General features: G+C 41.0%; 1 protein-coding gene across 1 annotated transcript in view; it reads right to left on the bottom strand.

The window, feature by feature from the left end:
• Nucleotides 1-16,131, bottom strand: part of LOC117557735 (zinc finger protein 845-like) — a 43,127-nt gene extending 26,996 nt beyond the window's left edge. The window contains exon 1 of the mRNA XM_034233705.1: nucleotides 15,017-16,131. Coding sequence (XP_034089596.1) covers nucleotides 15,017-16,090 — 1,074 coding nt within the window. The 5' untranslated portion in view covers nucleotides 16,091-16,131. The remainder of the gene's footprint in view (nucleotides 1-15,016) is intronic.
• Nucleotides 16,132-19,747: the final 3,616 nt, after the last annotated feature.

Raw genomic sequence — 19,747 nt, 5'->3', positions numbered from 1 at the left:
CTGTGGAGGCGCTGCGCTGGCTGCTCTGGGAGGGAAAAAAACATTTTTTACCGTTGGCGCTCATCCTAATTTTCGGCCTTGATGTAACAATATTCATAATTAAGTAAATGTAACACCCTTTTCACCCCGGTTACACGTTTCATTTGCCCTGTACGATGGGCGCTGTAAGTGATGAAAATGGGGGATGTTGGATTATCTGGCGCCCGCAGCTCACAGCCAAAATGCGAGTGAGCGAGGGAGAGAGGGAGGGTGCACCGGTACCAGCGCTGTTGTTATTATAATCTGGTGCCGTGCTAGCTGCTCTAACGGATATAAGAAGATGTTTCTACAATAATGTGGAGGGAGAGTCCTCTCCAGTCAGACTGATAACTACAGCTCAGTGAGGTAAAGGACTCCTAGTCTAAGTTCAAACGGTTTGGTCGCAATTTATGTAAACACATATTTCCAAGGCACGCCTTTATAATTATTGGGATAAACAGGTTTTAAATCATTCCAATGTATACTATAGGACAGTAACCAAAAATATCCTTTAAAACTGGAGAGATAAAAAAAATGCATAAATAAATAAATAAATGTTAAGGTAAAATAAGATATGAATGAACAACACAAATAAAATCAATTACATTCATTTGTTATTGGCTATGGTAGGTTATTGGTTATGTTCACATACTTATTTGATTACATCCACTTGTCTAAGATGACAACAGAGACTTTCAACCCAAAACCAGCTGTTGACTTGTGGATGCAAGCAGCTAATCACAGACTCAACCAGAGAGAAAGAAGTATGCCTACATCATCAGCTACCATGTCTGACAGAGAGGAAGACAGTGAGGAGAACAGTCAGGAGGGTAGTGATGACAGCTTGTAGGATTACTGGTCGTGCTAATGTTGTCTTGTGTTCACCTCTGCATGTGTGTTCTGTGTTCACCTCTGCATGTGTGTTCAGTGCCGTGTGTCTGGCAAATAAAGTCAAGACCCCCTCAAAAGTTACGGTTTATTTCATTTTAAGGATGAGCATCAAGCAACATCTCCAGGTGCTCCTTTGAGAACCAGGGCAAAAAAGTTATGTGCACCCCTGTATATATATCATCACTGAGTAATCCGAACTCTTGGCAGGGGAAGCAAACACAGACATCACAACACGTACCTTTACGGAGCTTTTACGGGAGATCGTCTCACCATAGCTGTCAATCTGACCAAAAGACTTGTTCAATGGCATTAAAACGAGAAAAAACGCGGCTGAATCGGTTGATCCATAGGTTGATAATGTTTCTGTGTAATACATGTTTTTATTTATAATCCATAATTCAATTTGTATGTAAAAATCGGAGAGTAAAAGTTAGCTGCTAATGGTAGGCACCAGAGTTATCGCAGCTTCCGGTCTTGGCTATGCGGCAGTCTCACACACACACACATTACCAAATAAGGAGTATGTGGGAGTTCCCCTCGATTCCATTGGCTCTGACGGTTAGAGAGAGCGTTATAAATCAGCAACATCGATCAAGATAGGTCAAATCCACCCAAATGACCACAGAAGTGGGTTTTTTTGCTAAATCTCTCTAAAAAGGTCAAATTTCACTTGTTTTGTATCAATCTTGATACAGGGTACATATTATATTTTGTAGTTTGGATTCCTAAAGCTTTAAGTCTACCATCCCATCATCCAAGGGTGGTTTTAACTATAAGTACTTACATTTTTTTACTGTGTTCAATCTGAATTTACTTTAAAATAAAAACATCTATATTGATTCTGACACTTCTACATCCAACTCACAGGTGTAACCTTGATTTCAGAAAAAAGATTATTAATTTAAGCCTTTTAGAAGGGAAGATAAGGTCATTTGTTCTGGGAATGTCATTTTCGAGTATGAAAAGAGTATGACCTGTTGATCCAACAAAAGGGTGTACCCCAAGGATCAACTATGGGCCCACTTCTGTTCTCCATTGACATAAATGATTTATCTTCTTGTCTCATTAATTGTTGTACTCACCTTTATGCTGATGACACTGTCATACATCCAAATCAGATTTCTCACAAATTCAGATCTCTCTTCAATCGGATTTTAATATCTTGCAGGACTGGCTATCACACAATAAACTACTGCTTAACAAAACAAAATGTTATACCATGGTCTTTGGTACCAGGCAGAAGCTCAAATTCAAACCTAATGTAGTAATAACATGTAAGGATGGCACTTCTCTGCATAAAGTTGATAGCTTTAAATATCTTGGTGTATGGCTAGATTCTGAACTTTCATTTAAACTACATATAAAGCATGTAATACAAAAAGTAAATTACGGAATCGGTGTTTTACACCGCTCTCGCAATTGTTTTACGCTCAGTGTCCGAAAGAGAATTGCTTCTCAACTTATTCTTCCGATTATGGACTATTGTGATGTTGTCTACCAAAATGCACATAAATCAGATCTTGCTCCACTCAACATAGCCTACAACAGACTATGCAGATTTGTTCTTGGTTGTCCTTTTCGTACACATCACTGCACAATGTATAACCAACTTAAATGGCCTTCTTTAAATGTAAGAAGACGCATTGGCTCCAGCTGATGCATTTATCTTAACTATCCCCCTTATTTAAAGCAGTATTTTGTACCCTACTCACCAATTCATCAAGTTAGACATTCTGTCCAGATGTATTTCTCTGTCCCCTCTGCAAAAAAATGGATTGGCAGAAGAGCGTTCATTTTCAAAGCCCCAACAGACTGGAATACTTTACCTGCTGCTATTAGATCTCTTGCATCATTGGGTTTATTTAAACATGCATTGTTATCTCACTTTCAGCTGGTCTGTACTTGTTATTAACTGATATTGATGAAACTGATTTGCTCGACTGTCTCAAATTGTAATGATTGTGTGCATTGCTTGAATTTCACTTAACAGACTGTATGTGGTTTGTCTTGTGTGTCATGTTTTGCATTTTGTCTTTTTGTTTATGTATGTCTGTAAGTTGTTGCTATTGTTGGGACCCCCTTGAAAACGAGATGGTGCATCTCAAGGGGTTCATCCCAATGAATACAAATGTCTATATATAAAAGGGGTCCGTTTTCTGCTAATTTTGAGGGTCTCACTTGTGTTTTTGGTTTGTCAAACATACATTTATTTTAGTGCAGGGAAACGATAAACATTTGTTATTAAAGAGCTTACGAAATGAAGGACAACACTGTTCTTATTAGGATAATAAATACTATTATTAATGGGAAATCATTTGTCATTGATGACAATATGCCCGCTGTATTTATAAATCGTGATTTATTACAACTTTCCATGCTCGCTTCCGATGTTACACGACTGCTCCGGACCAAACGGCTTTCGCCGGTTTGTTACGTCACGCACGTCACGAGTAGAACCCTTTTTGAATAATACACTTACTATATGGCTGATGTCGGACTCTGGCTCGGATATTTCGACACAATCGAGTGACAGTGAGTCGTCAATAGACTCGGTGCACTTTCAAGAAGAGGAGGATTTTATTGAAGAGGATGCCGGTGAGTCTAACGTGGTGGAACCATACCAGTTTGAGCCACAGTATTCAAGTAGCGGTAGAGATACTGACTTGTGGTGTATTTGTGGAGGGGGGTCCGTTTGCACATCAATTTCATTCTGAAATGTACAAAACACAGCACAACTTTACAAATACATTTTTGAAACTAGCTTGAAATTGTACTATATTCTAGTCGTAAGTATAATATGCCCACGGCTGTGATTGACAACCTGGACAGCCAGTCAGAAGCTAGAATGCCAACCTAGAGAGCCAATCAGAACCTAGAACGGGCTGCAGGGCTGTCCAGACTATTATATTGTGCATAAAGTTAGATGCATTAGAATGCTAAACTTTTTCATGACGGTTTTGGGTGGACCTCTGACGCGGGCCTCGCTCTCTCCCGGCCCAGCCCCTTCAGTTAATGTATTAGCCTACTTTCAAAAACATAAGATTGACAACCAATCAATAGCTCCGTAGTCTGTATTCTATCTATATGGCGCTGGTCTGTAGGCCTATGCAATACAGTGTCAATGTAACTGATTACTGTGAAGAACGTGAATACATGGAGGTTCTTCCCACGGCACCCGAAGCCCCGTTTTCATCCTTTTCCCCCGTGAAATGTCTGGGCAGCTGGTCACCGGCTGACAACGAGCCAAGTCGGAAACCCAAAACTACGGTTTCGGTGCCGAGATACCGTTAGTAAATAAGGTAACACACGTTTATACATAATATAATATCTAATAACATTCATAATACAACATGTGGTTGAATTGATTGAGAGAGCAATGCTATAAAATCAAACAATTACATATATGAATTATGTACATACATGTGATGAAGATACAAATGGTATTTGTACAGTCCGTTCTGTATACTTACTGGTGTAGACACAGTTTCCCCCCCAGTGTGGATGTCCAATAGATTGTTGCTATCCTCAGTTCGGTCAGTGGCTTAATTTAACAAAGTTTCCAATACCTATGTAATAATATTGACATTTTTCAGAATTTGAAGCGGTTGTATGAGGTATAATTTTACATCAACTCATAAATGTGTGAGATTTTACATGTCATTTTGATTCAGGCTTTATGCTTGTAAACATTGAACAACAAATAGCGCGGCTTACCTTCGCTCTCTCCCTTTTGGAGAATGCATTTCGCCGTCTCTTTAGTGGAGGACTCTGCATCGGGGGACATGTAGGAATCGGCGTGGTGGCTTGTGCTGGCATTTGGGGTCTTGGCAGTATTGTTGGAACAGCATCTTTGTTCAGTTTGAAATTCTTTTTTAATCCAATTTCCTTAGCGAGCATTGTGGACTGGTCGAAACACGATCTTTCAAAGTGCTGCCCACAAATTGTAGGTTTCATCGACCCCGGGTTACCTGGTCCAGCAAAGTCCGCCCTCGTACGACGCACTTGTTTGGTCCATATACGCGACATTTGACAATTTTTTTGGCCACAAAAACATCCCATAGCCAGATTTGGAGACATCCCCATACCACACATCGCTTGCCGATTATTCTTCGCGTTTTGTTGTTGTGCATCCTTTGTTTTAATATTTGCTGCTTCAAGGCATTTAAACAATGGTGACTCAGCTGTGTTCTGCTCAGCTGTGTTCTACTCATGACGTCACCGCCGGAAATGACCGAAGTTGTTGTTTCCAGAGCGACGAACGATTGTTACTAACTGACAACATTTGTATGCTGTTATAATCGTGATTTATTAAAAAATACATCAATAATGAAAAATCATATGGCACATTTCACAATACAAATGTAACCTCTATCATATACCAAGCCCACGAACAGGTGCTAAAAGCATTTCGTAAGCTCTTTAATGTCAATTAATCGCATGATTGTTCTACGAAAAATTCTATAGTGAAAAAAGTATTATGCACTTTTATTGTAATCGTACTGCTATATGAACACAAGTGCAGTAACATTTGGTTTGCAAACACTTAATAATTCAAACCGTTAATGCGCCATAAAATAATTGTCAGCGTTAATTAATTAATGCTTTAATTAAGTGAGTACTTCTACTTTTAGTCAAGTACAAGATCTGAGTGCTTCTACTTTTAGTCAAGTACAAGATCTGAGTGCTTCTTCCACCTCTGCTACTTGGAAATGTTCTGATTTTCACCCGATGTAACATGAACGCACCAAAATGGCTTCTCGGTGCAAACCATTGATGTATAATAAGAACGCTGCAAACACAACTTATTCTCCAATAAAGACTCAAATCCACAAAGTTAAAATCATATACCCGGCGGGCTGTGCGTGAAAAATATGATAGATAGTTAGACATCGTGTCTTAATTTGAAAAGCGTGCATCATAATGTAAGCATCCTTTTAAAGCACAGATAAGATTAAAACAGCAGCATTTACAAACTGAGGCTGAACACGAGGATTTACCGAACAGCGGAGCACCAGCCGGATCACCGGGGGTCACCGGGGGATCACCGGGGGATCAATGGGGGGTCAATGGGGTCAGAAAGTCTCCGGTTGTTCAGTTTATTTGCACTGAAATTCCGACGAGCCGCTGCAGCACCGTGAAACTCCACCTTAAAGGGACGCCTTCAGGGACGCGTCGGACATTTCGCTTTTACAGTCATTTCATTTAAACTGAGGAGGTAGAAGTACTCAGATCTGCTTCTAAGGTAAAAGTAGAAGTACTCAGACCTGCTTCTAAAGTAAACGTAGAAGTACTCAGATCTGCTTCTAAGGTAAAAGTAGAAGTACTCAGATCTGCTTCTAAGGTAAAAGTAGAAGTACTCAGATCTGCTTCTAAAGTAAACGTAGAAGTACTCAGATCATTAGCTACAGTACTCCTTGTCGATTATACTTACTACAATACATTTGAAATAGTTGATTACTTTGTTTATTTCATAGCAAGAGGAGAGTTAAATGCTTTCCAATAGAATATTACATTATAATTATACATTTGTTTCTATCTTACACATTTGAATTAGGCTATATGTTTTATTTCTCTTTTTGTATTAATGTGTTAAATAAATAGTTATTGTGATATCTATATGCATGATCATGATGGCAGTCGGCGAGCGGTGTGCCCTCTCAATGATCGGCAGGGCAGGGAAGGCATCTGACCCCAGGAGCTGCGGGATGAGCCGAGACATGAAGCCGATAATGTCACTGCCTTCAGCGGACTCCTGGATTCCTACGAAGCGAAGGTTAGAACGTCGGCTCCGGATCTCCAAGTCATCAACTTTAGACATTAGGAAGGAGTTGTCTTTCTCAAGCTGCTTGACTCGAGCGACACACTCGTGTACATTGTCCTCATTAGCCCCGACACGCTGCTCTAACAAATTGACCTGGTCTCCCAAACTAGACAGGGAATTGTGTATCCTGCTCAAGCTACTTTGAATGGGATCCATTTTTGAGTCAATGTGAGTCAGCATGTAGGTCTTGATTTGCTGAATCGCGTCCCACAAAGTTTGCAGAGACATGTTTCCCTCCATAGTTGCAAATGCAAAAAATACAATAATCCACAGACCGGAGTGAGCCGCTTTACTATGTTATACAAATGTTCATGGGTTCAGATCATGTGGATCAATGATATGAGCTTTAAAGAGCTAATTTAACAGCGACAACCAGACGAGCTTGAGATGCGCTTATTCACGCTGCGACCATTTTGGATGATTGGATTTAAAGGGATAGTGGAAATGGAACCTCAAATAGTTTCGTTTTAACTTATATACAAGCATAATTACGTACCAAAACAATCACACCTGATTAAAAAAATATAATAATTGCCTTACGCATGTTAGAAGCACTTTATTGCAGCTTCCCCGAAGTTTTTTAGAAACGAAATGTTTCTCAGCCTAACCGGAAGTGACGAAAACTCAGGAAGACGATACGATAACAAACCATGGCGTCTATGCAGAATGAACGTGGAAGGGCAAATATACCAGACAAAGAAGAAGGATTGTACGAGGTATCCAGTGATGATAGCGAGTCAGAAACATCCTCTCGGCTTTCCTACGAAAATGTCGTTTTAGGAACTGAATCTGAATCCGGTTCAGTAAGCGACGATGGTGACAATATTGAGCCAGACGATGGACCATTACGTCCTTATTTGTTCAAGCCCGAGCCCGAGGTGATGGTTCACGGCATGGGCAATGGCGAGGATGACCAGGACCAGGCGCCAGATGATGCACCCCTACGCACAAATAATCTTGACTGGTAGGTCCCTAAGCATAGCTCACGCATCTTAAGATCACCTGTAGCCTTTACAAATATGAATCATTGTTAACCAGTTAAGGCCGAAGGTCCCCCCAGTGGACCCCTCCCACCGTTTTTTCTCTCTCACATGTCTCAGGGCTTCTTAACATTTATGAAACTATTAATGTTTCATACCCTTTTAAAGGTAAGAAACTCCGCTAACTGACAATAAGAACAATTGTTAGCTAGAAAAAACACAAGAGTAATACCAAGCCTTTGAATTAGTATTGAGCGAAACAATGCTAACTACTGCTAACGCTTTTTTACACACAACACACGGTAGAAATGCCCTTATTACTATCTTAACTGCACAAACAAGATATACGATTTAAAGCTGAGACTCCACAGATTCCACACATGTAATGTCATCATCACTGTAAGACCTCGAATTCCTGGAGCTATCAGCCAGAAAAGAGAAAGTAAACAACATCCGGTTCCAAAAATATTACAATAATTACGTCTTACCTTTTTTGATTTGTGATCAAAAGTTGTGTTCAACGGAATAAAAACGCATCTCAAGGTTAATCCAATGTCGTTGTGTCACGTAGAATTTTTCTGTCGCACTACAGCCATACAAAACACATCTATTCACCATAATAAAGGTCGGCTATTCACATGCAAATGCTATTGAATGTCCGCCATTGTTGTGCCCGTCTTCCTGTGTTCTCGTCATCACCCGAAGATTCCCGACGATTCCCGAAGTATTTCGTTTCAGTGAGAGGGCGCAGTAAAATTGAAAATAAAATGAAACTAGGCGCATGAAATTAAAAAAAATTGTTTAATATGCTTCTTTTTAATAAAAATACATAAGTTAAACCCAAAATTCGCGGATTTCCACTATCCCTTTAAGCTTTGTTGCAGTGGGACCATTTTCTTAACCTGTTAAGCCCGAGAAACCCCGGTTCCGGGCCGTCCCGCAACATCTTGCAGGAAACAGTGTCTGAGGGCATGTTCATTTAATAAACTATGAATGTTGTATATCCATGTAACGGAAAGAAACTCATCTAACTAATCATTTGAATTTTTATTTTTTTTTAAACACAATGCTAACGCTGAGCCTCTGAATTAGCAACGAGCGAAAAATGCTAACAGATGACTGCACCGAAAGTCACTCACAAACAGGGCCGCCCCTCCCTACAGGCCAATCACGCAGGCTGCATGGGGCCCCGCCTTGCGCAGGGGGCCCCGCCCAGAGGGCCTCAGCTGCTGCGCTCAATTCTCCGCACACCCCCGGCTGACACGCGAGAGTGAGAGGTGACAAGGGGAGCACGTCTGTAATCTGACACCGTTGCAATGAATCGACATCTGACCAATCACGGCTTTGATACGGCCACTAGTGCAGGTGAAGAGATGTCGGTGAAAATACAGTTTCACTCCGGCGCAAGCTAGAGGGAAAAAAAACAAAACTTGAAGAAAATAGAGCATCACTCGAAGGTGGGTTATTGTATGAGTCAAATGTACAACTTGCGAATGTTGTATAAGTCAAATTGCCAATTGCCATATTAAAACATCAGCTGCGATTCACGACATGAAGAAGGCAGTCTCTGCAGAGCATATAGGCTAATGGAGATGAAGTTATTTCCAGCATTCTTTATTTACCATTCATTCATTATGTGATGCCTTTTATCTGCTAATGTACAGGAGGAAGAGTGATACACTGTCTGTCTAGTTGGCTTACATAACAGTTAAAGTTTACAGCCTAAAAAACATGGAGCATTTTTTCCGCTTATATTCATTTTTATGTCAATTTGCACATTTCATGGTGACGCTCAGCCTCTCCCCTTAACTCCTAACAGTCATCATCATGTCAACCACAACACAGAGAAATACTGATAGAAATGTGTGTGTAGTTGTTGATACATTGCTGACAGAGGGAACTAGAATACAGATTTAAGAAATATCAGTTTTTGAGCATGTCATAAGCATGTTTTGTCTTGACTATATTACAACTATATTATAATAAAATAATATAGTATTAATATTATTGAATTGATTATGATTATTATTATAAGAAGTAGTTTATTTGCATTAATTATATTTTAATCTTTTTGAGGCTAGTATTTGGCAGGAAATGCAGACGTATTCACCTGTAAACTGAACGACATACATGCACAACCATTTACCTCACTGCATAAAAAAGTGTTGATAATAATAATAAACAGTAATTATATTTGCAAAGTAGCCTACTTTGTTTAAAAAAAAAAATGTTTTCACTCCCGTCGGTTGGGGGGGGGGGGGCTCATCTCACAATGTCGCTTGGGGCCCCAAGTTGGCCAGGGGCGGCCCTGCTCACAAAACCTTATTGTTTATCTTTGCTGCACATCTCAACACATCGTTTCACATCGTGAGGGGACACAGAATCGATGGGTACCCTCATTATCACTCAATCATACGAACTCTCGGAGATAATGACAAGAACACACATCAAAACATGTGGCGCTAGGTAGCTAAAAAACGGCAAAATGGCTCACCGGTGTGCAGTGGCGTTTCTATGGGCCCCTCACTTCGGTTAAATGGATTCCTTGCGTCCCTCACTTGCGTCGTTTCCCTGTGACTCGTCCCTCCTACCAGGGAAGCATGGAGAGATGCAAGGAAACCACGAGAAGCAGGGAAATGAGTTTTAAGAGCAATAAAGAGGCGAAGTCCCTCCCCTTCCGGGAGCCTCCATGGGACCCCGGAAGCGGAAAATTATACATTGAAGTCAATGGAGAGAGAAAGGTTATCTTTTGATCCCGTTTGAATTGTGCCACGAATGACACATATGATGTTTGTCAATTTAAAAGAACATTTTGCAAGTCAAAAAATAAAATGTGTCGTAAAACTGTGAAGTTACACATTTTTTTGTGTGAAACCGCTCAGTGAACTACAGTCAATCAATCAATCAATGTTTATTTATATAGCCCAATATCACAAATGTTACATTTGTCTCAGTGGTCTTCACAGTGTGTACAGAATATCAGTATGACAATACGACACCCTCTGTCCTAAGACCCTCTGTCCTTAGACCCTCTGTCCTTAGACCCTCACATCGTACAAGGAAAAACTTCCGAAGAAAACCCACAGTTTAAAGGGAAAAATGGGAGAAACCTCAGGGAGAGCAACAGAGGAGGGATCCCTCTCCCAGGACGGACAGACGTGCAATAGATGCCGTGTGTAAATTGAAAAGATAATACATCTGCAACATAGGTAGTCCAAATGTTTGGAAATGCATGTGTGTATAATAGGAAGATGAATCCACGAGGATATCCATCCAGGACCTATGATCCAGGACCACAGCCACGACTCAAGATCCATGGCTCGCGATGCAGGACACAGGAGCGCAGGATCATCCATGACTCCGGATCCCGGCGTATATAGACACCAAAAAGAAAGACATTTGGGGAAGCTGGGTTAATAAGAACATGAGAGTACACAGGTATAGACAGAGAGAAGGAAGAAGTAAGATGTCCCCTGACAAACTAAACCTATCAGCAAAACTAGGGGCTGAATCTAATCAGCCCTAACTATAAGCTTTATCAAAAAGGAAGGTCTTAAGCGCACTCTTAACAACGGATAGGGTGTCTGCCGCCCGAACACAAACTGGAAGCTGATTCCACAAATGTGGAGCTTGATAAGAAAAGGCTCTGGCTCCCATTGTACTTTTAGAGACTCTAGGAACAACCAACAACCCTGCATTCTTGGAACGCAATGCCCTAGTAGGACAGTAGGGTATAATGAGTTCTTTAAGGTAAGATGGCGCCTGCCCATTAAGGGCTTTGTAGGCGAGAATAAGCATTTTAAATTCTATCCTGTGTTCTATAGGGAGCCAGTGTAAGGCAGCCAGAACAGGAGTAATGTGGTCCCTTTTCCTAACTGAAGTGAAGGGTATTTATGTCTCCTTAAATCACCTTTTAAATGTACTTCTTATAACATGGCATGGTGTAACATATCAAAATGTTCAGTCTCTGGTCTTGCTAGAAATGCAATGTCACTCACCTTAGAGCACTGTCTTATGAGATACTTAGCTTAGAAATCAGATTTTTGTAAAACTTAACTCTTGTGAAAACACAGATGTACTCATGTCATCCATTTTTTTTGGTGTTTCAGATTTGGTTTACCAACGTTTTTGGTTCACAAAAGTAGTGAAATATATGAATTACACTATATGCCTATATAAATGTGTTGTTCATGTCTAAAATGAAAATGTGTAAATTAGAATTGGAGTAAAATAGTTCTATCACTCTACTTTCACCACAGAAAAGTTACATCAGGACTGATTCATGACTTCATATTCCATACTGAGGTTCATGTGATGTGTACAAATACAAATTGAGCATTACAACTTCTTTTTTCAACCAAATATTTATGTTAACATGAGAAACTGTAAAATCTCAATATTTACAATACAAGGTTCATACACTTTTTCACCAATGATTTTAAATGACTTTTCCATGACCAAAGAAATGACTCTTTCATATTCGAAATATTGAATATGTTACAACACAGTTTGCATTTAGCACGTCTTGGGTCAATGTCTTTTGATAACCACAATTACTTATTCTTTAGAAGCCATACATTGTTGAAACTGCACTTCCCTGGCATCTTTATATCAAATAGTAGCTCCTGTAGACTAGATGGCGTGATTGTAAACATCTCTCACCAGCAAAATACTGCCACAGTTGCCATTTTACGTTTCATTATACGATACAGTATTTATTATCATTATAGTATTACTATTTCGGCGATTAGATAACATATCAATTATATTTGATGCAACTTTATTTATATTTCCATGACTTTTCCAAAACTTTGGGAAAAATATTGCATTCCATGACTTTTCCAGGTTTTTAATGACTGTACGAACCCTGACAATATCAGAACTTTCTCAACCAACTATTCATTATAAACGTAAAGACAGGGGGAGCAGTGCCATGTTCTTTGTCTTTCTTCCAAGACAGTGGGTCTGGCTGCTGTGTAGGTGGGGGTGATGGTGCATGGGCTGCTGGTGGCTGTGTCGGCGGGAGGGAGGTGTGCTAGGCGAGACTTCTTTGCTGGCTGGGTTGATCGTGATGGCTGTGGTGGTGGCCTTTGTACGAGGTGTATCTTAATCTTGTGGCAGGCACAGATGGAGGTGGAGGCTGCTGTAGTGATGCTGCTCCTCTGGTCCTTGGTGGTGATGGCTCTGGTGAAGGCCCTTGAGCCACGGTAGATCTTGACCTGGGTGCAGGCACAGATGGAGGTTCTTGCTGCTAGGCCCAGGCAGCTGTGAAATCGGAAAGAAATACAGGACAATCATTACTAAGTTCATTAAAATATAAAGTTCAAGTGGAATGTTTCTCAAGCACAAATAACAATGCACAACTCAAAATAAAATGGGGAGGTGGGACAGGAGTCTCTCTCTCTCTCTCTCTCTCTCTCTCTAAACCCAAACAATGAAAGTACACTATTACTGTAATATTTACATTTACCTATCTCCAAATGGATCCTTGTTGTTGTTGCTGTATTCTCCAGGTTCTGATGCTCCATCTCCACTGCTGCGAGGGAAAGTTGCTGCCGTTTGTGTGGTTGTCCTAGCCAGAATTTATTAAACACATTAATAAATTCACTTACAAATTATATCCGTTTTCTCTATTTATGTATCTCTGCGTTGTGTTGTGTGGTCGAATGAATATGACTTCCTTCTTGCCAACCAGGTTTATTATCTGTGCAAACAGAATATAAGGAAATGGCTTCACCAGCTTTCTACCTCAATACTTCTCCTCTGAGGCCTGAAGCTAACTGAGAATGTAAAAATACATTTAGCCAATCAAAATAACTATGTCTGACATATTTCGTTTTCTAATCAAAAATGGACATAAATACAGATGCCATATTATGACTTTCATGAAGGATTAAAGCCTTTTTCATTTACAGTATAATACAGTGATAACAGTCATTTTACAAAACGTTTGCATTAAGACACTAAGGTCCATTGTAAAGGTCAGACCACCTTAAATGAGCAGTGGTCCATCAACAGTCAGTGGTTAACGTATACATCAGAATGACAAAAACATGAAACATATTGTCCACAGACAGATTTCTCTCACGTGTGAACAGTGGCGTTTTTATATGTACAAAAGTGGTGGGGCACAAAAAACGTAGATGTCTATAAGCTTCTGCAGTGAGGTTCATGGCTGGTGAGGCACTGGCACTTACTCTTCAGGTTTACAAATATTATATTTTGACCTTAATCAAAATATAATATTATTTTCAAAAGCTTTTTTTTATCTGATGCTTCAATTAATTTTAAACAGACAGTTCAACAAAAGGATACCCAAAAGATGTAATTGTATCATTTAAATATGTAATTGTTCTCTCTTAGTAAGATCCCATTTTCAATAAAATTGTAGTCTTACCTTGACATGAAGATGAAGTCCATTTGCCTATCCCTCTGGACAAAAATCTCTATTACTTTTTTGTAAAAGTCCTCCTTATCTTCTTGTAGTTTCAAAAGTCTATCATAAATCTAATCTAATCAATAGATTTATGATTCGAAAATTATAAAAGTAGGGTAGACATGTGGATATTATCCGGCTGAACAAAACGTGCATTTATCTAACAGGTTTGTTTCCCACAGATCTTATTTTGAGCTATTTTCTAAAATCCTTTGGAGAAATATCATTGCTTTTTTGTCGAGGGAAGCCATGCGCAGTTTACTTCCGGGTTGTAGGACGCGTCACTGCAGCTCTCTCGTCTCCTCTTCACACACCACACTTTTCGCGGAACACGTACTTACAGCCAATCAGCTCTGAATGATGTGAGATGACGTATGGTGGGGATGGCAGCTCTATGCCCCTATGGTCATTATTTTTTTGCCACACACATTAAATAGGACAATACTCTGAGCATGCGCAGTGTAGTTTTATACAGTCACCATTGACTTAAACAGGGAGAGGGAGGGGCAGGATCGGGTTTTGTCCCACATGGCTCTAAACAGCTCAATAGGCACACACTGTAGACACTAATTAGATGAACACTGACTAAAACAGCAATGTACAGACGAATCAGATGATTAAACATGATCTTAAAATATATTTTATATATATTTTAATTTATTTTTTGCATTTTTTCTTAATCATTTTTTTTAATACTTTCTGCTGACACTAGGTGGGGCTGTGCCCCACCTGCCCCTAATGACCAGTCGCCACTGCGTGTGAACAGTCACAAGACTTATTCATTGTCCTCTCCATCGGCTTCCGTTTCCATGTGTTCAGCTGAGCTGCTGATTGGAGGCTCTGCCTCTCCGTTATTTTCATTAAACCAACACACTTGTGCCTTTTGAAAAGATAACGCCATTTAAAGCTTTTGTCACAAACATTGCAGCTGTATATTTCCTCTCCTTTGTGGATTCTCATGTGTGTCTTTAAATTTCCACTCTGTGAAAAAGCTTTCTCACAAACTGAGCATTTGAATGCTTTCTCTCCTGTGTGGATTCTCATGTGTTTCTTTACAGTTTCCTTCTGTGAAAAAGCTTTCTCACAAACTGAGCATTTGAATGCCTTCTCTCCTGTGTGGATTCTCATGTGTTTCTTTAAATGTATATTCTGTGAAAAAGCTTTCTTACAGACTGAGCAGCGAAAGGGTTTCTCTCCTGTGTGGACTCTCATGTGTTTCTTTAAACTTCCACTCCATGAAAAAGCTTTCTCACAGACTGAGCAGCTGTGTGCTCCCTCTCCTGTGTGGATTGTCATGTGTGTCTTTAAATGCATATTCTGTGAAAAAGCTTTCTTACAGACTGAGCAGCGAAAGGGTTTCTCTCCTGTGTGGACTCTCATGTGTTGATCTAGTTTGTTTCTATATCTAAACGCTTTCTCACAGACTGAGCAGCGAAAGGGTTTCTCTCCTGTGTGGACTCTCATGTGTTGATCTAGTTTGTTTCTATATCTAAACGCTTTCTCACAGACTGAGCAGCGAAAGGGTTTCTCTCCTATGTGGACTGTCATGTGTTGCTTTAAATGTATATTCTGTGAAAAAGCATTCTTACAGACTGAGCAGTGAAAGGGTTTCTCTCCTGTGTGGACTCTCATGTGTTGATCTAGTTTTTGTCTATATCTAAAAGCTTTCTGACAGACTGAGCAGCTGAATGGGTTCTTTCCAGCACTACGTCGGGGATCACTGACGGATTCTTGTCTATTTTTCAGTGAGTTTGAGCCTGAGGCAGGTTCTCTGGTCTCCTTCCAATCAGCACTGTCTTCAGTGTCAGGTTCAGAAGAGTCATCAGTGTCTTCAGAAGAGTCTCCAGTGTGGTCCTCAGTCTTTGGTTGTAAACTGCTCTCTGGATCTGAGTTGCTGGCTGGTTCTGGTCCTCGACAGTCCTCTCCATCAGCTTCTGTTTCCATGTGTTCAGTTTGTCTTTGATGAGGCTGAGAGGACTGAGGTTTCTCTTCATCATCTTCACTCTTCACAGGGTCAGGAGTGAAAGTGGACTTTGTGATCTCAGCCTCCTCCAGCTCCTGAAGCTGCTCTCCCTCCTGTTCCTGCTTAATGTGTGGGGGGGGGCTCTGGGTCCTCCTGGTCCAGGCTGGTGCTCCCCTCCTGCTGGTCAGGGAGAGGCTCTTCTTTAACCACCACCAGCTGCTGGACATCTGCTCTGTGTATCCGAAGCTGAGGCTGTAAAACAGCGTCCAGTAGTTTCTGGAGTCTCTCGTTCTCCTCTTTGGAAAGAGCCAGCTCCTCCTCGAGCTCTGCTATCGTTTGTTCAAACAGAGCAAATATCTCTTCATTAGCAGCAGTGAGTCGCTGCTTCTTCAACGACAGCAGCATCTGGACTTTACTCATGTTTCCTAGATCACCTTTCCCTGCAGACTCCGTTAAACACACCGTTTCTCTCTCCGTCAAACTCTCAATCTGACTAGTGTTGCTAACGTGTTTCCAGTTAGCATGCTAAGCTAGCTCCTATAGTCCGAGGTAAACACTCCAGAAAAAAGAGCACAGAGTCCATTCAGAGGTTTATCCAGACACACAGATGATGGATCAAAAGAGCTGGAGCTCACACACACTTTCTCAGGAACACAGAGAGAGAGAGAACCGCAGCGACGAGACGCCGCATGCAGGGCTCGAGTTATGTGTGAGCTCCGGTCTTGCCTCTTCCTGATATATTTGATTTCTCGGGTCTTTGCAGAAGAAAACAAGACACTTCTTTGGTGTTTTAGAGCATCGTCTGCTGCGCTCTTCAGTCTGTGGGACAGAAAACAGAGTTTGAGTTAGTTAACAGAGACTTTGAAAACCCAAAACCTTTTACACCTTCCTATTCTCTGTTCTTTGAAGGGCAGGGTATAGAGGATATAAAAGAGTACATAGTATACGCCACATAAAAGGGGTATACATCATGTAAGAGTTGGAAATATTAATATTAATTTAAGATGCAACTCAGCAATGTGTAACATTTTTAAAATTGTAAATCTCTAAGAAACATGGATCCATTCGAAATATTTTACAAGCGCGTAAAGGCTTCGAACATTATGGTAGTTAATCACTATCATAACATCTGATAAATTGTTCAGGCAATTTTTAAAGACCCAATAAATTATGAAGAATTCTAAAAAACCTCTAGAAAAAAACAAATGAAGAAGCCATGACCTTGAGCTTGAGTAGTACACCATAGAAACTTTTGACAGGGGACAATTTCTATCGTAATTGCATTTTTCGGTGATTAACCTCTTAACCTGTTAAGCCCCAAGCCTGTTTTTCAGGTCTCAGGCTCGAAAATGACATTCCCAGAACAAATGACCATATATTTTCTTCTAAAAGGGTTAAATTAATAATATTTTTTCTCAAAGCAAGGTTACACCTGTGAGTATGATGTAGAAGTGTCAGAATCAATATAGATGTTGTTATTTCAAAGTAAATTCAGATTGAACACAGTAAAAACAATTTAATTATTGTGTCCGTCCAAAAAATAATAATTACTTATAGTGAAAACCACCCTTGGATGATGGTATGGTAGACTAAAAGCATTTGGAATCCAAACTACAACATATAATAAGTACCCTATATCAAGATTGATGGGAAACAAGTGAAATATGACCTTTTTAGACAGATTTAGCAAGAAAAAAACACTTCTGGGGTCATTTGGGTGGATTTTCCTCATCTCTGGCCCCCCTTCTTCGATTTTGACATGTGACATCTCTTTGACCGTTAGAGCCAATAGAATCAAAAGGAAATCTCCCCGCACACACTCATGTTAAAAAAAAGATGGCGCTTTGCCCCACCTGCATCCGATTCATCTGTACATTGATGTTTTAGTCTGTGTTCTTCTAATTAGTGTCTACGGTGCCGTTTTGAGCTGTTTAGAGCCATGTGGGACAAAACCCGATCCTGCCCCTCCCTCTCACTGTCTAAGTGAACGTTGACTGTAAAAACTACACTGCGCATGCTCAGAGTATTTTTCTATTTAATGTGTGTGGCAAAAAAATAATGACCATAGGGGCATTGAGCTGCCATCCCCACCATACGTCATCTCACATAATTCAGAATTGATTGGCTGTAAACGTCACGTGTGCAGTGCTGCGAAACGTCACGTGTAGTTTGAAGAGGAGACGAGAGAGCAGCATATATCTAACATCACCAGCCATTAAAATAAGTAAAAAACTGAAAGAAAATGAATGAAGTTGACCATTTACTGGAGCACACATTTGAGACACTTAGTCTCGGAGAGAAACTGGGGGTAAAGCGCCTCGGTGCCCACCATCCACCGGATTTCCAAATGGTCCAGACTGCGGGCAAAGTTAAACGTGGGTTTAACGCTGAGTCGTTTTTTGGAGTTTGTGGAAGTAAAGGACACAACTGGTGTAGGTCTCTCTAACAGCATCAAGGCTGTTCTGGAACCCCGGAAGCTGAAAGAAAAGCTAATCGCTCAGACCTATGACGGGGCGGCCGTCATGAGCGGTAACGTGCACGGGGTACAGACGGTGATGAAAGAGACGTACCCAAACGCTCAGTTAGTTCACTGCTACGCCCACCAACTGAACCTGACCCTGCAGCAGTTCAGCAAGGATGAGCATCCTGAAGGTGTTTTTTGCAGATCTAACTGCTTTTTTCCTCTTTTTTCTCCGGTGCTCCAAAACGTGTTGCAGCTCTTGCAGAGGCAACACAGAGACGCATTTCACGGCCACCGACTGTGAGATGGAACTTTAAAAGCAGAACTGTGAACGCGGTTTGGGAGACCCGAGAAGCACTGCTTCAGTGTATGGAGCATATACGCGCACAACCAGGATGGGATGCGGTCACCATAAGTGAGTCATACGGCCTGTCAAAGAAACTGCGGGACCGAGCATTTATGCAGCTCCTGGAGTTTTGTTCGTTGCTTATGCCAGAAGTGGATGTTTTATACAACACTCTGCAAAAACGAAGCATCGATGCACCTGGGATCAACAGCGCGCTCTGCCGTTTCAAGGAACATGTCCAGAAAATGAGGCAGCAAACTGATGCATTGGCCGCCACCGCTCATGATGGAACAGACGAGCCAGGCCGGCAAGTCAGCAGCACAGCGCCGGTGATGAAGGAGGCTTGTGACACAGTCATCTCACAGGTGGAACAGAGGTTCTCACAGAGTGACCATTTGATCGCTGCAAAGCTTGTTGACAGCTCATTCTTCCCACAGCATGTCCTGTCATTTCCTACACCTGAGCTTGACTGCGCTGTGAAACTGACCTGCGTTGGGAAACAAGGAGAAGTTGAAGTCTGAGCTGACCACGCTCTACCGCCACAGTGAGCTTCACACTGGAAACACTGCCCTGTCTCTGTTGAAATCCATTCACGAGAACAACTTGGAGGATACACTGAGACAACTCCGATGATGACATCCGAGTCAGAGAGGAACTTTTACACCCTCAAAAGGATAAAGACTTTCACTCGCAACACCATGGGACAGCCGCGACTTAACGCATTGGCCATGCTTTCAATTGAAAGCCAGTTGATCCAGCAACTACAGGACTTCATCCCCAAAGTGATAGACACATTCTGTCAGAGGAAGGACCGCCGTGCCGCTTTTCTTT

Source organism: Gymnodraco acuticeps, unplaced genomic scaffold, assembly GCF_902827175.1.
Source record: "Gymnodraco acuticeps unplaced genomic scaffold, fGymAcu1.1, whole genome shotgun sequence".
Taxonomy (NCBI): domain Eukaryota; kingdom Metazoa; phylum Chordata; class Actinopteri; order Perciformes; family Bathydraconidae; genus Gymnodraco; species Gymnodraco acuticeps.
The sequence above is the reverse complement of the archived record's forward strand: the minus strand, read 5'-3'. Positions and strand labels throughout refer to the sequence as shown.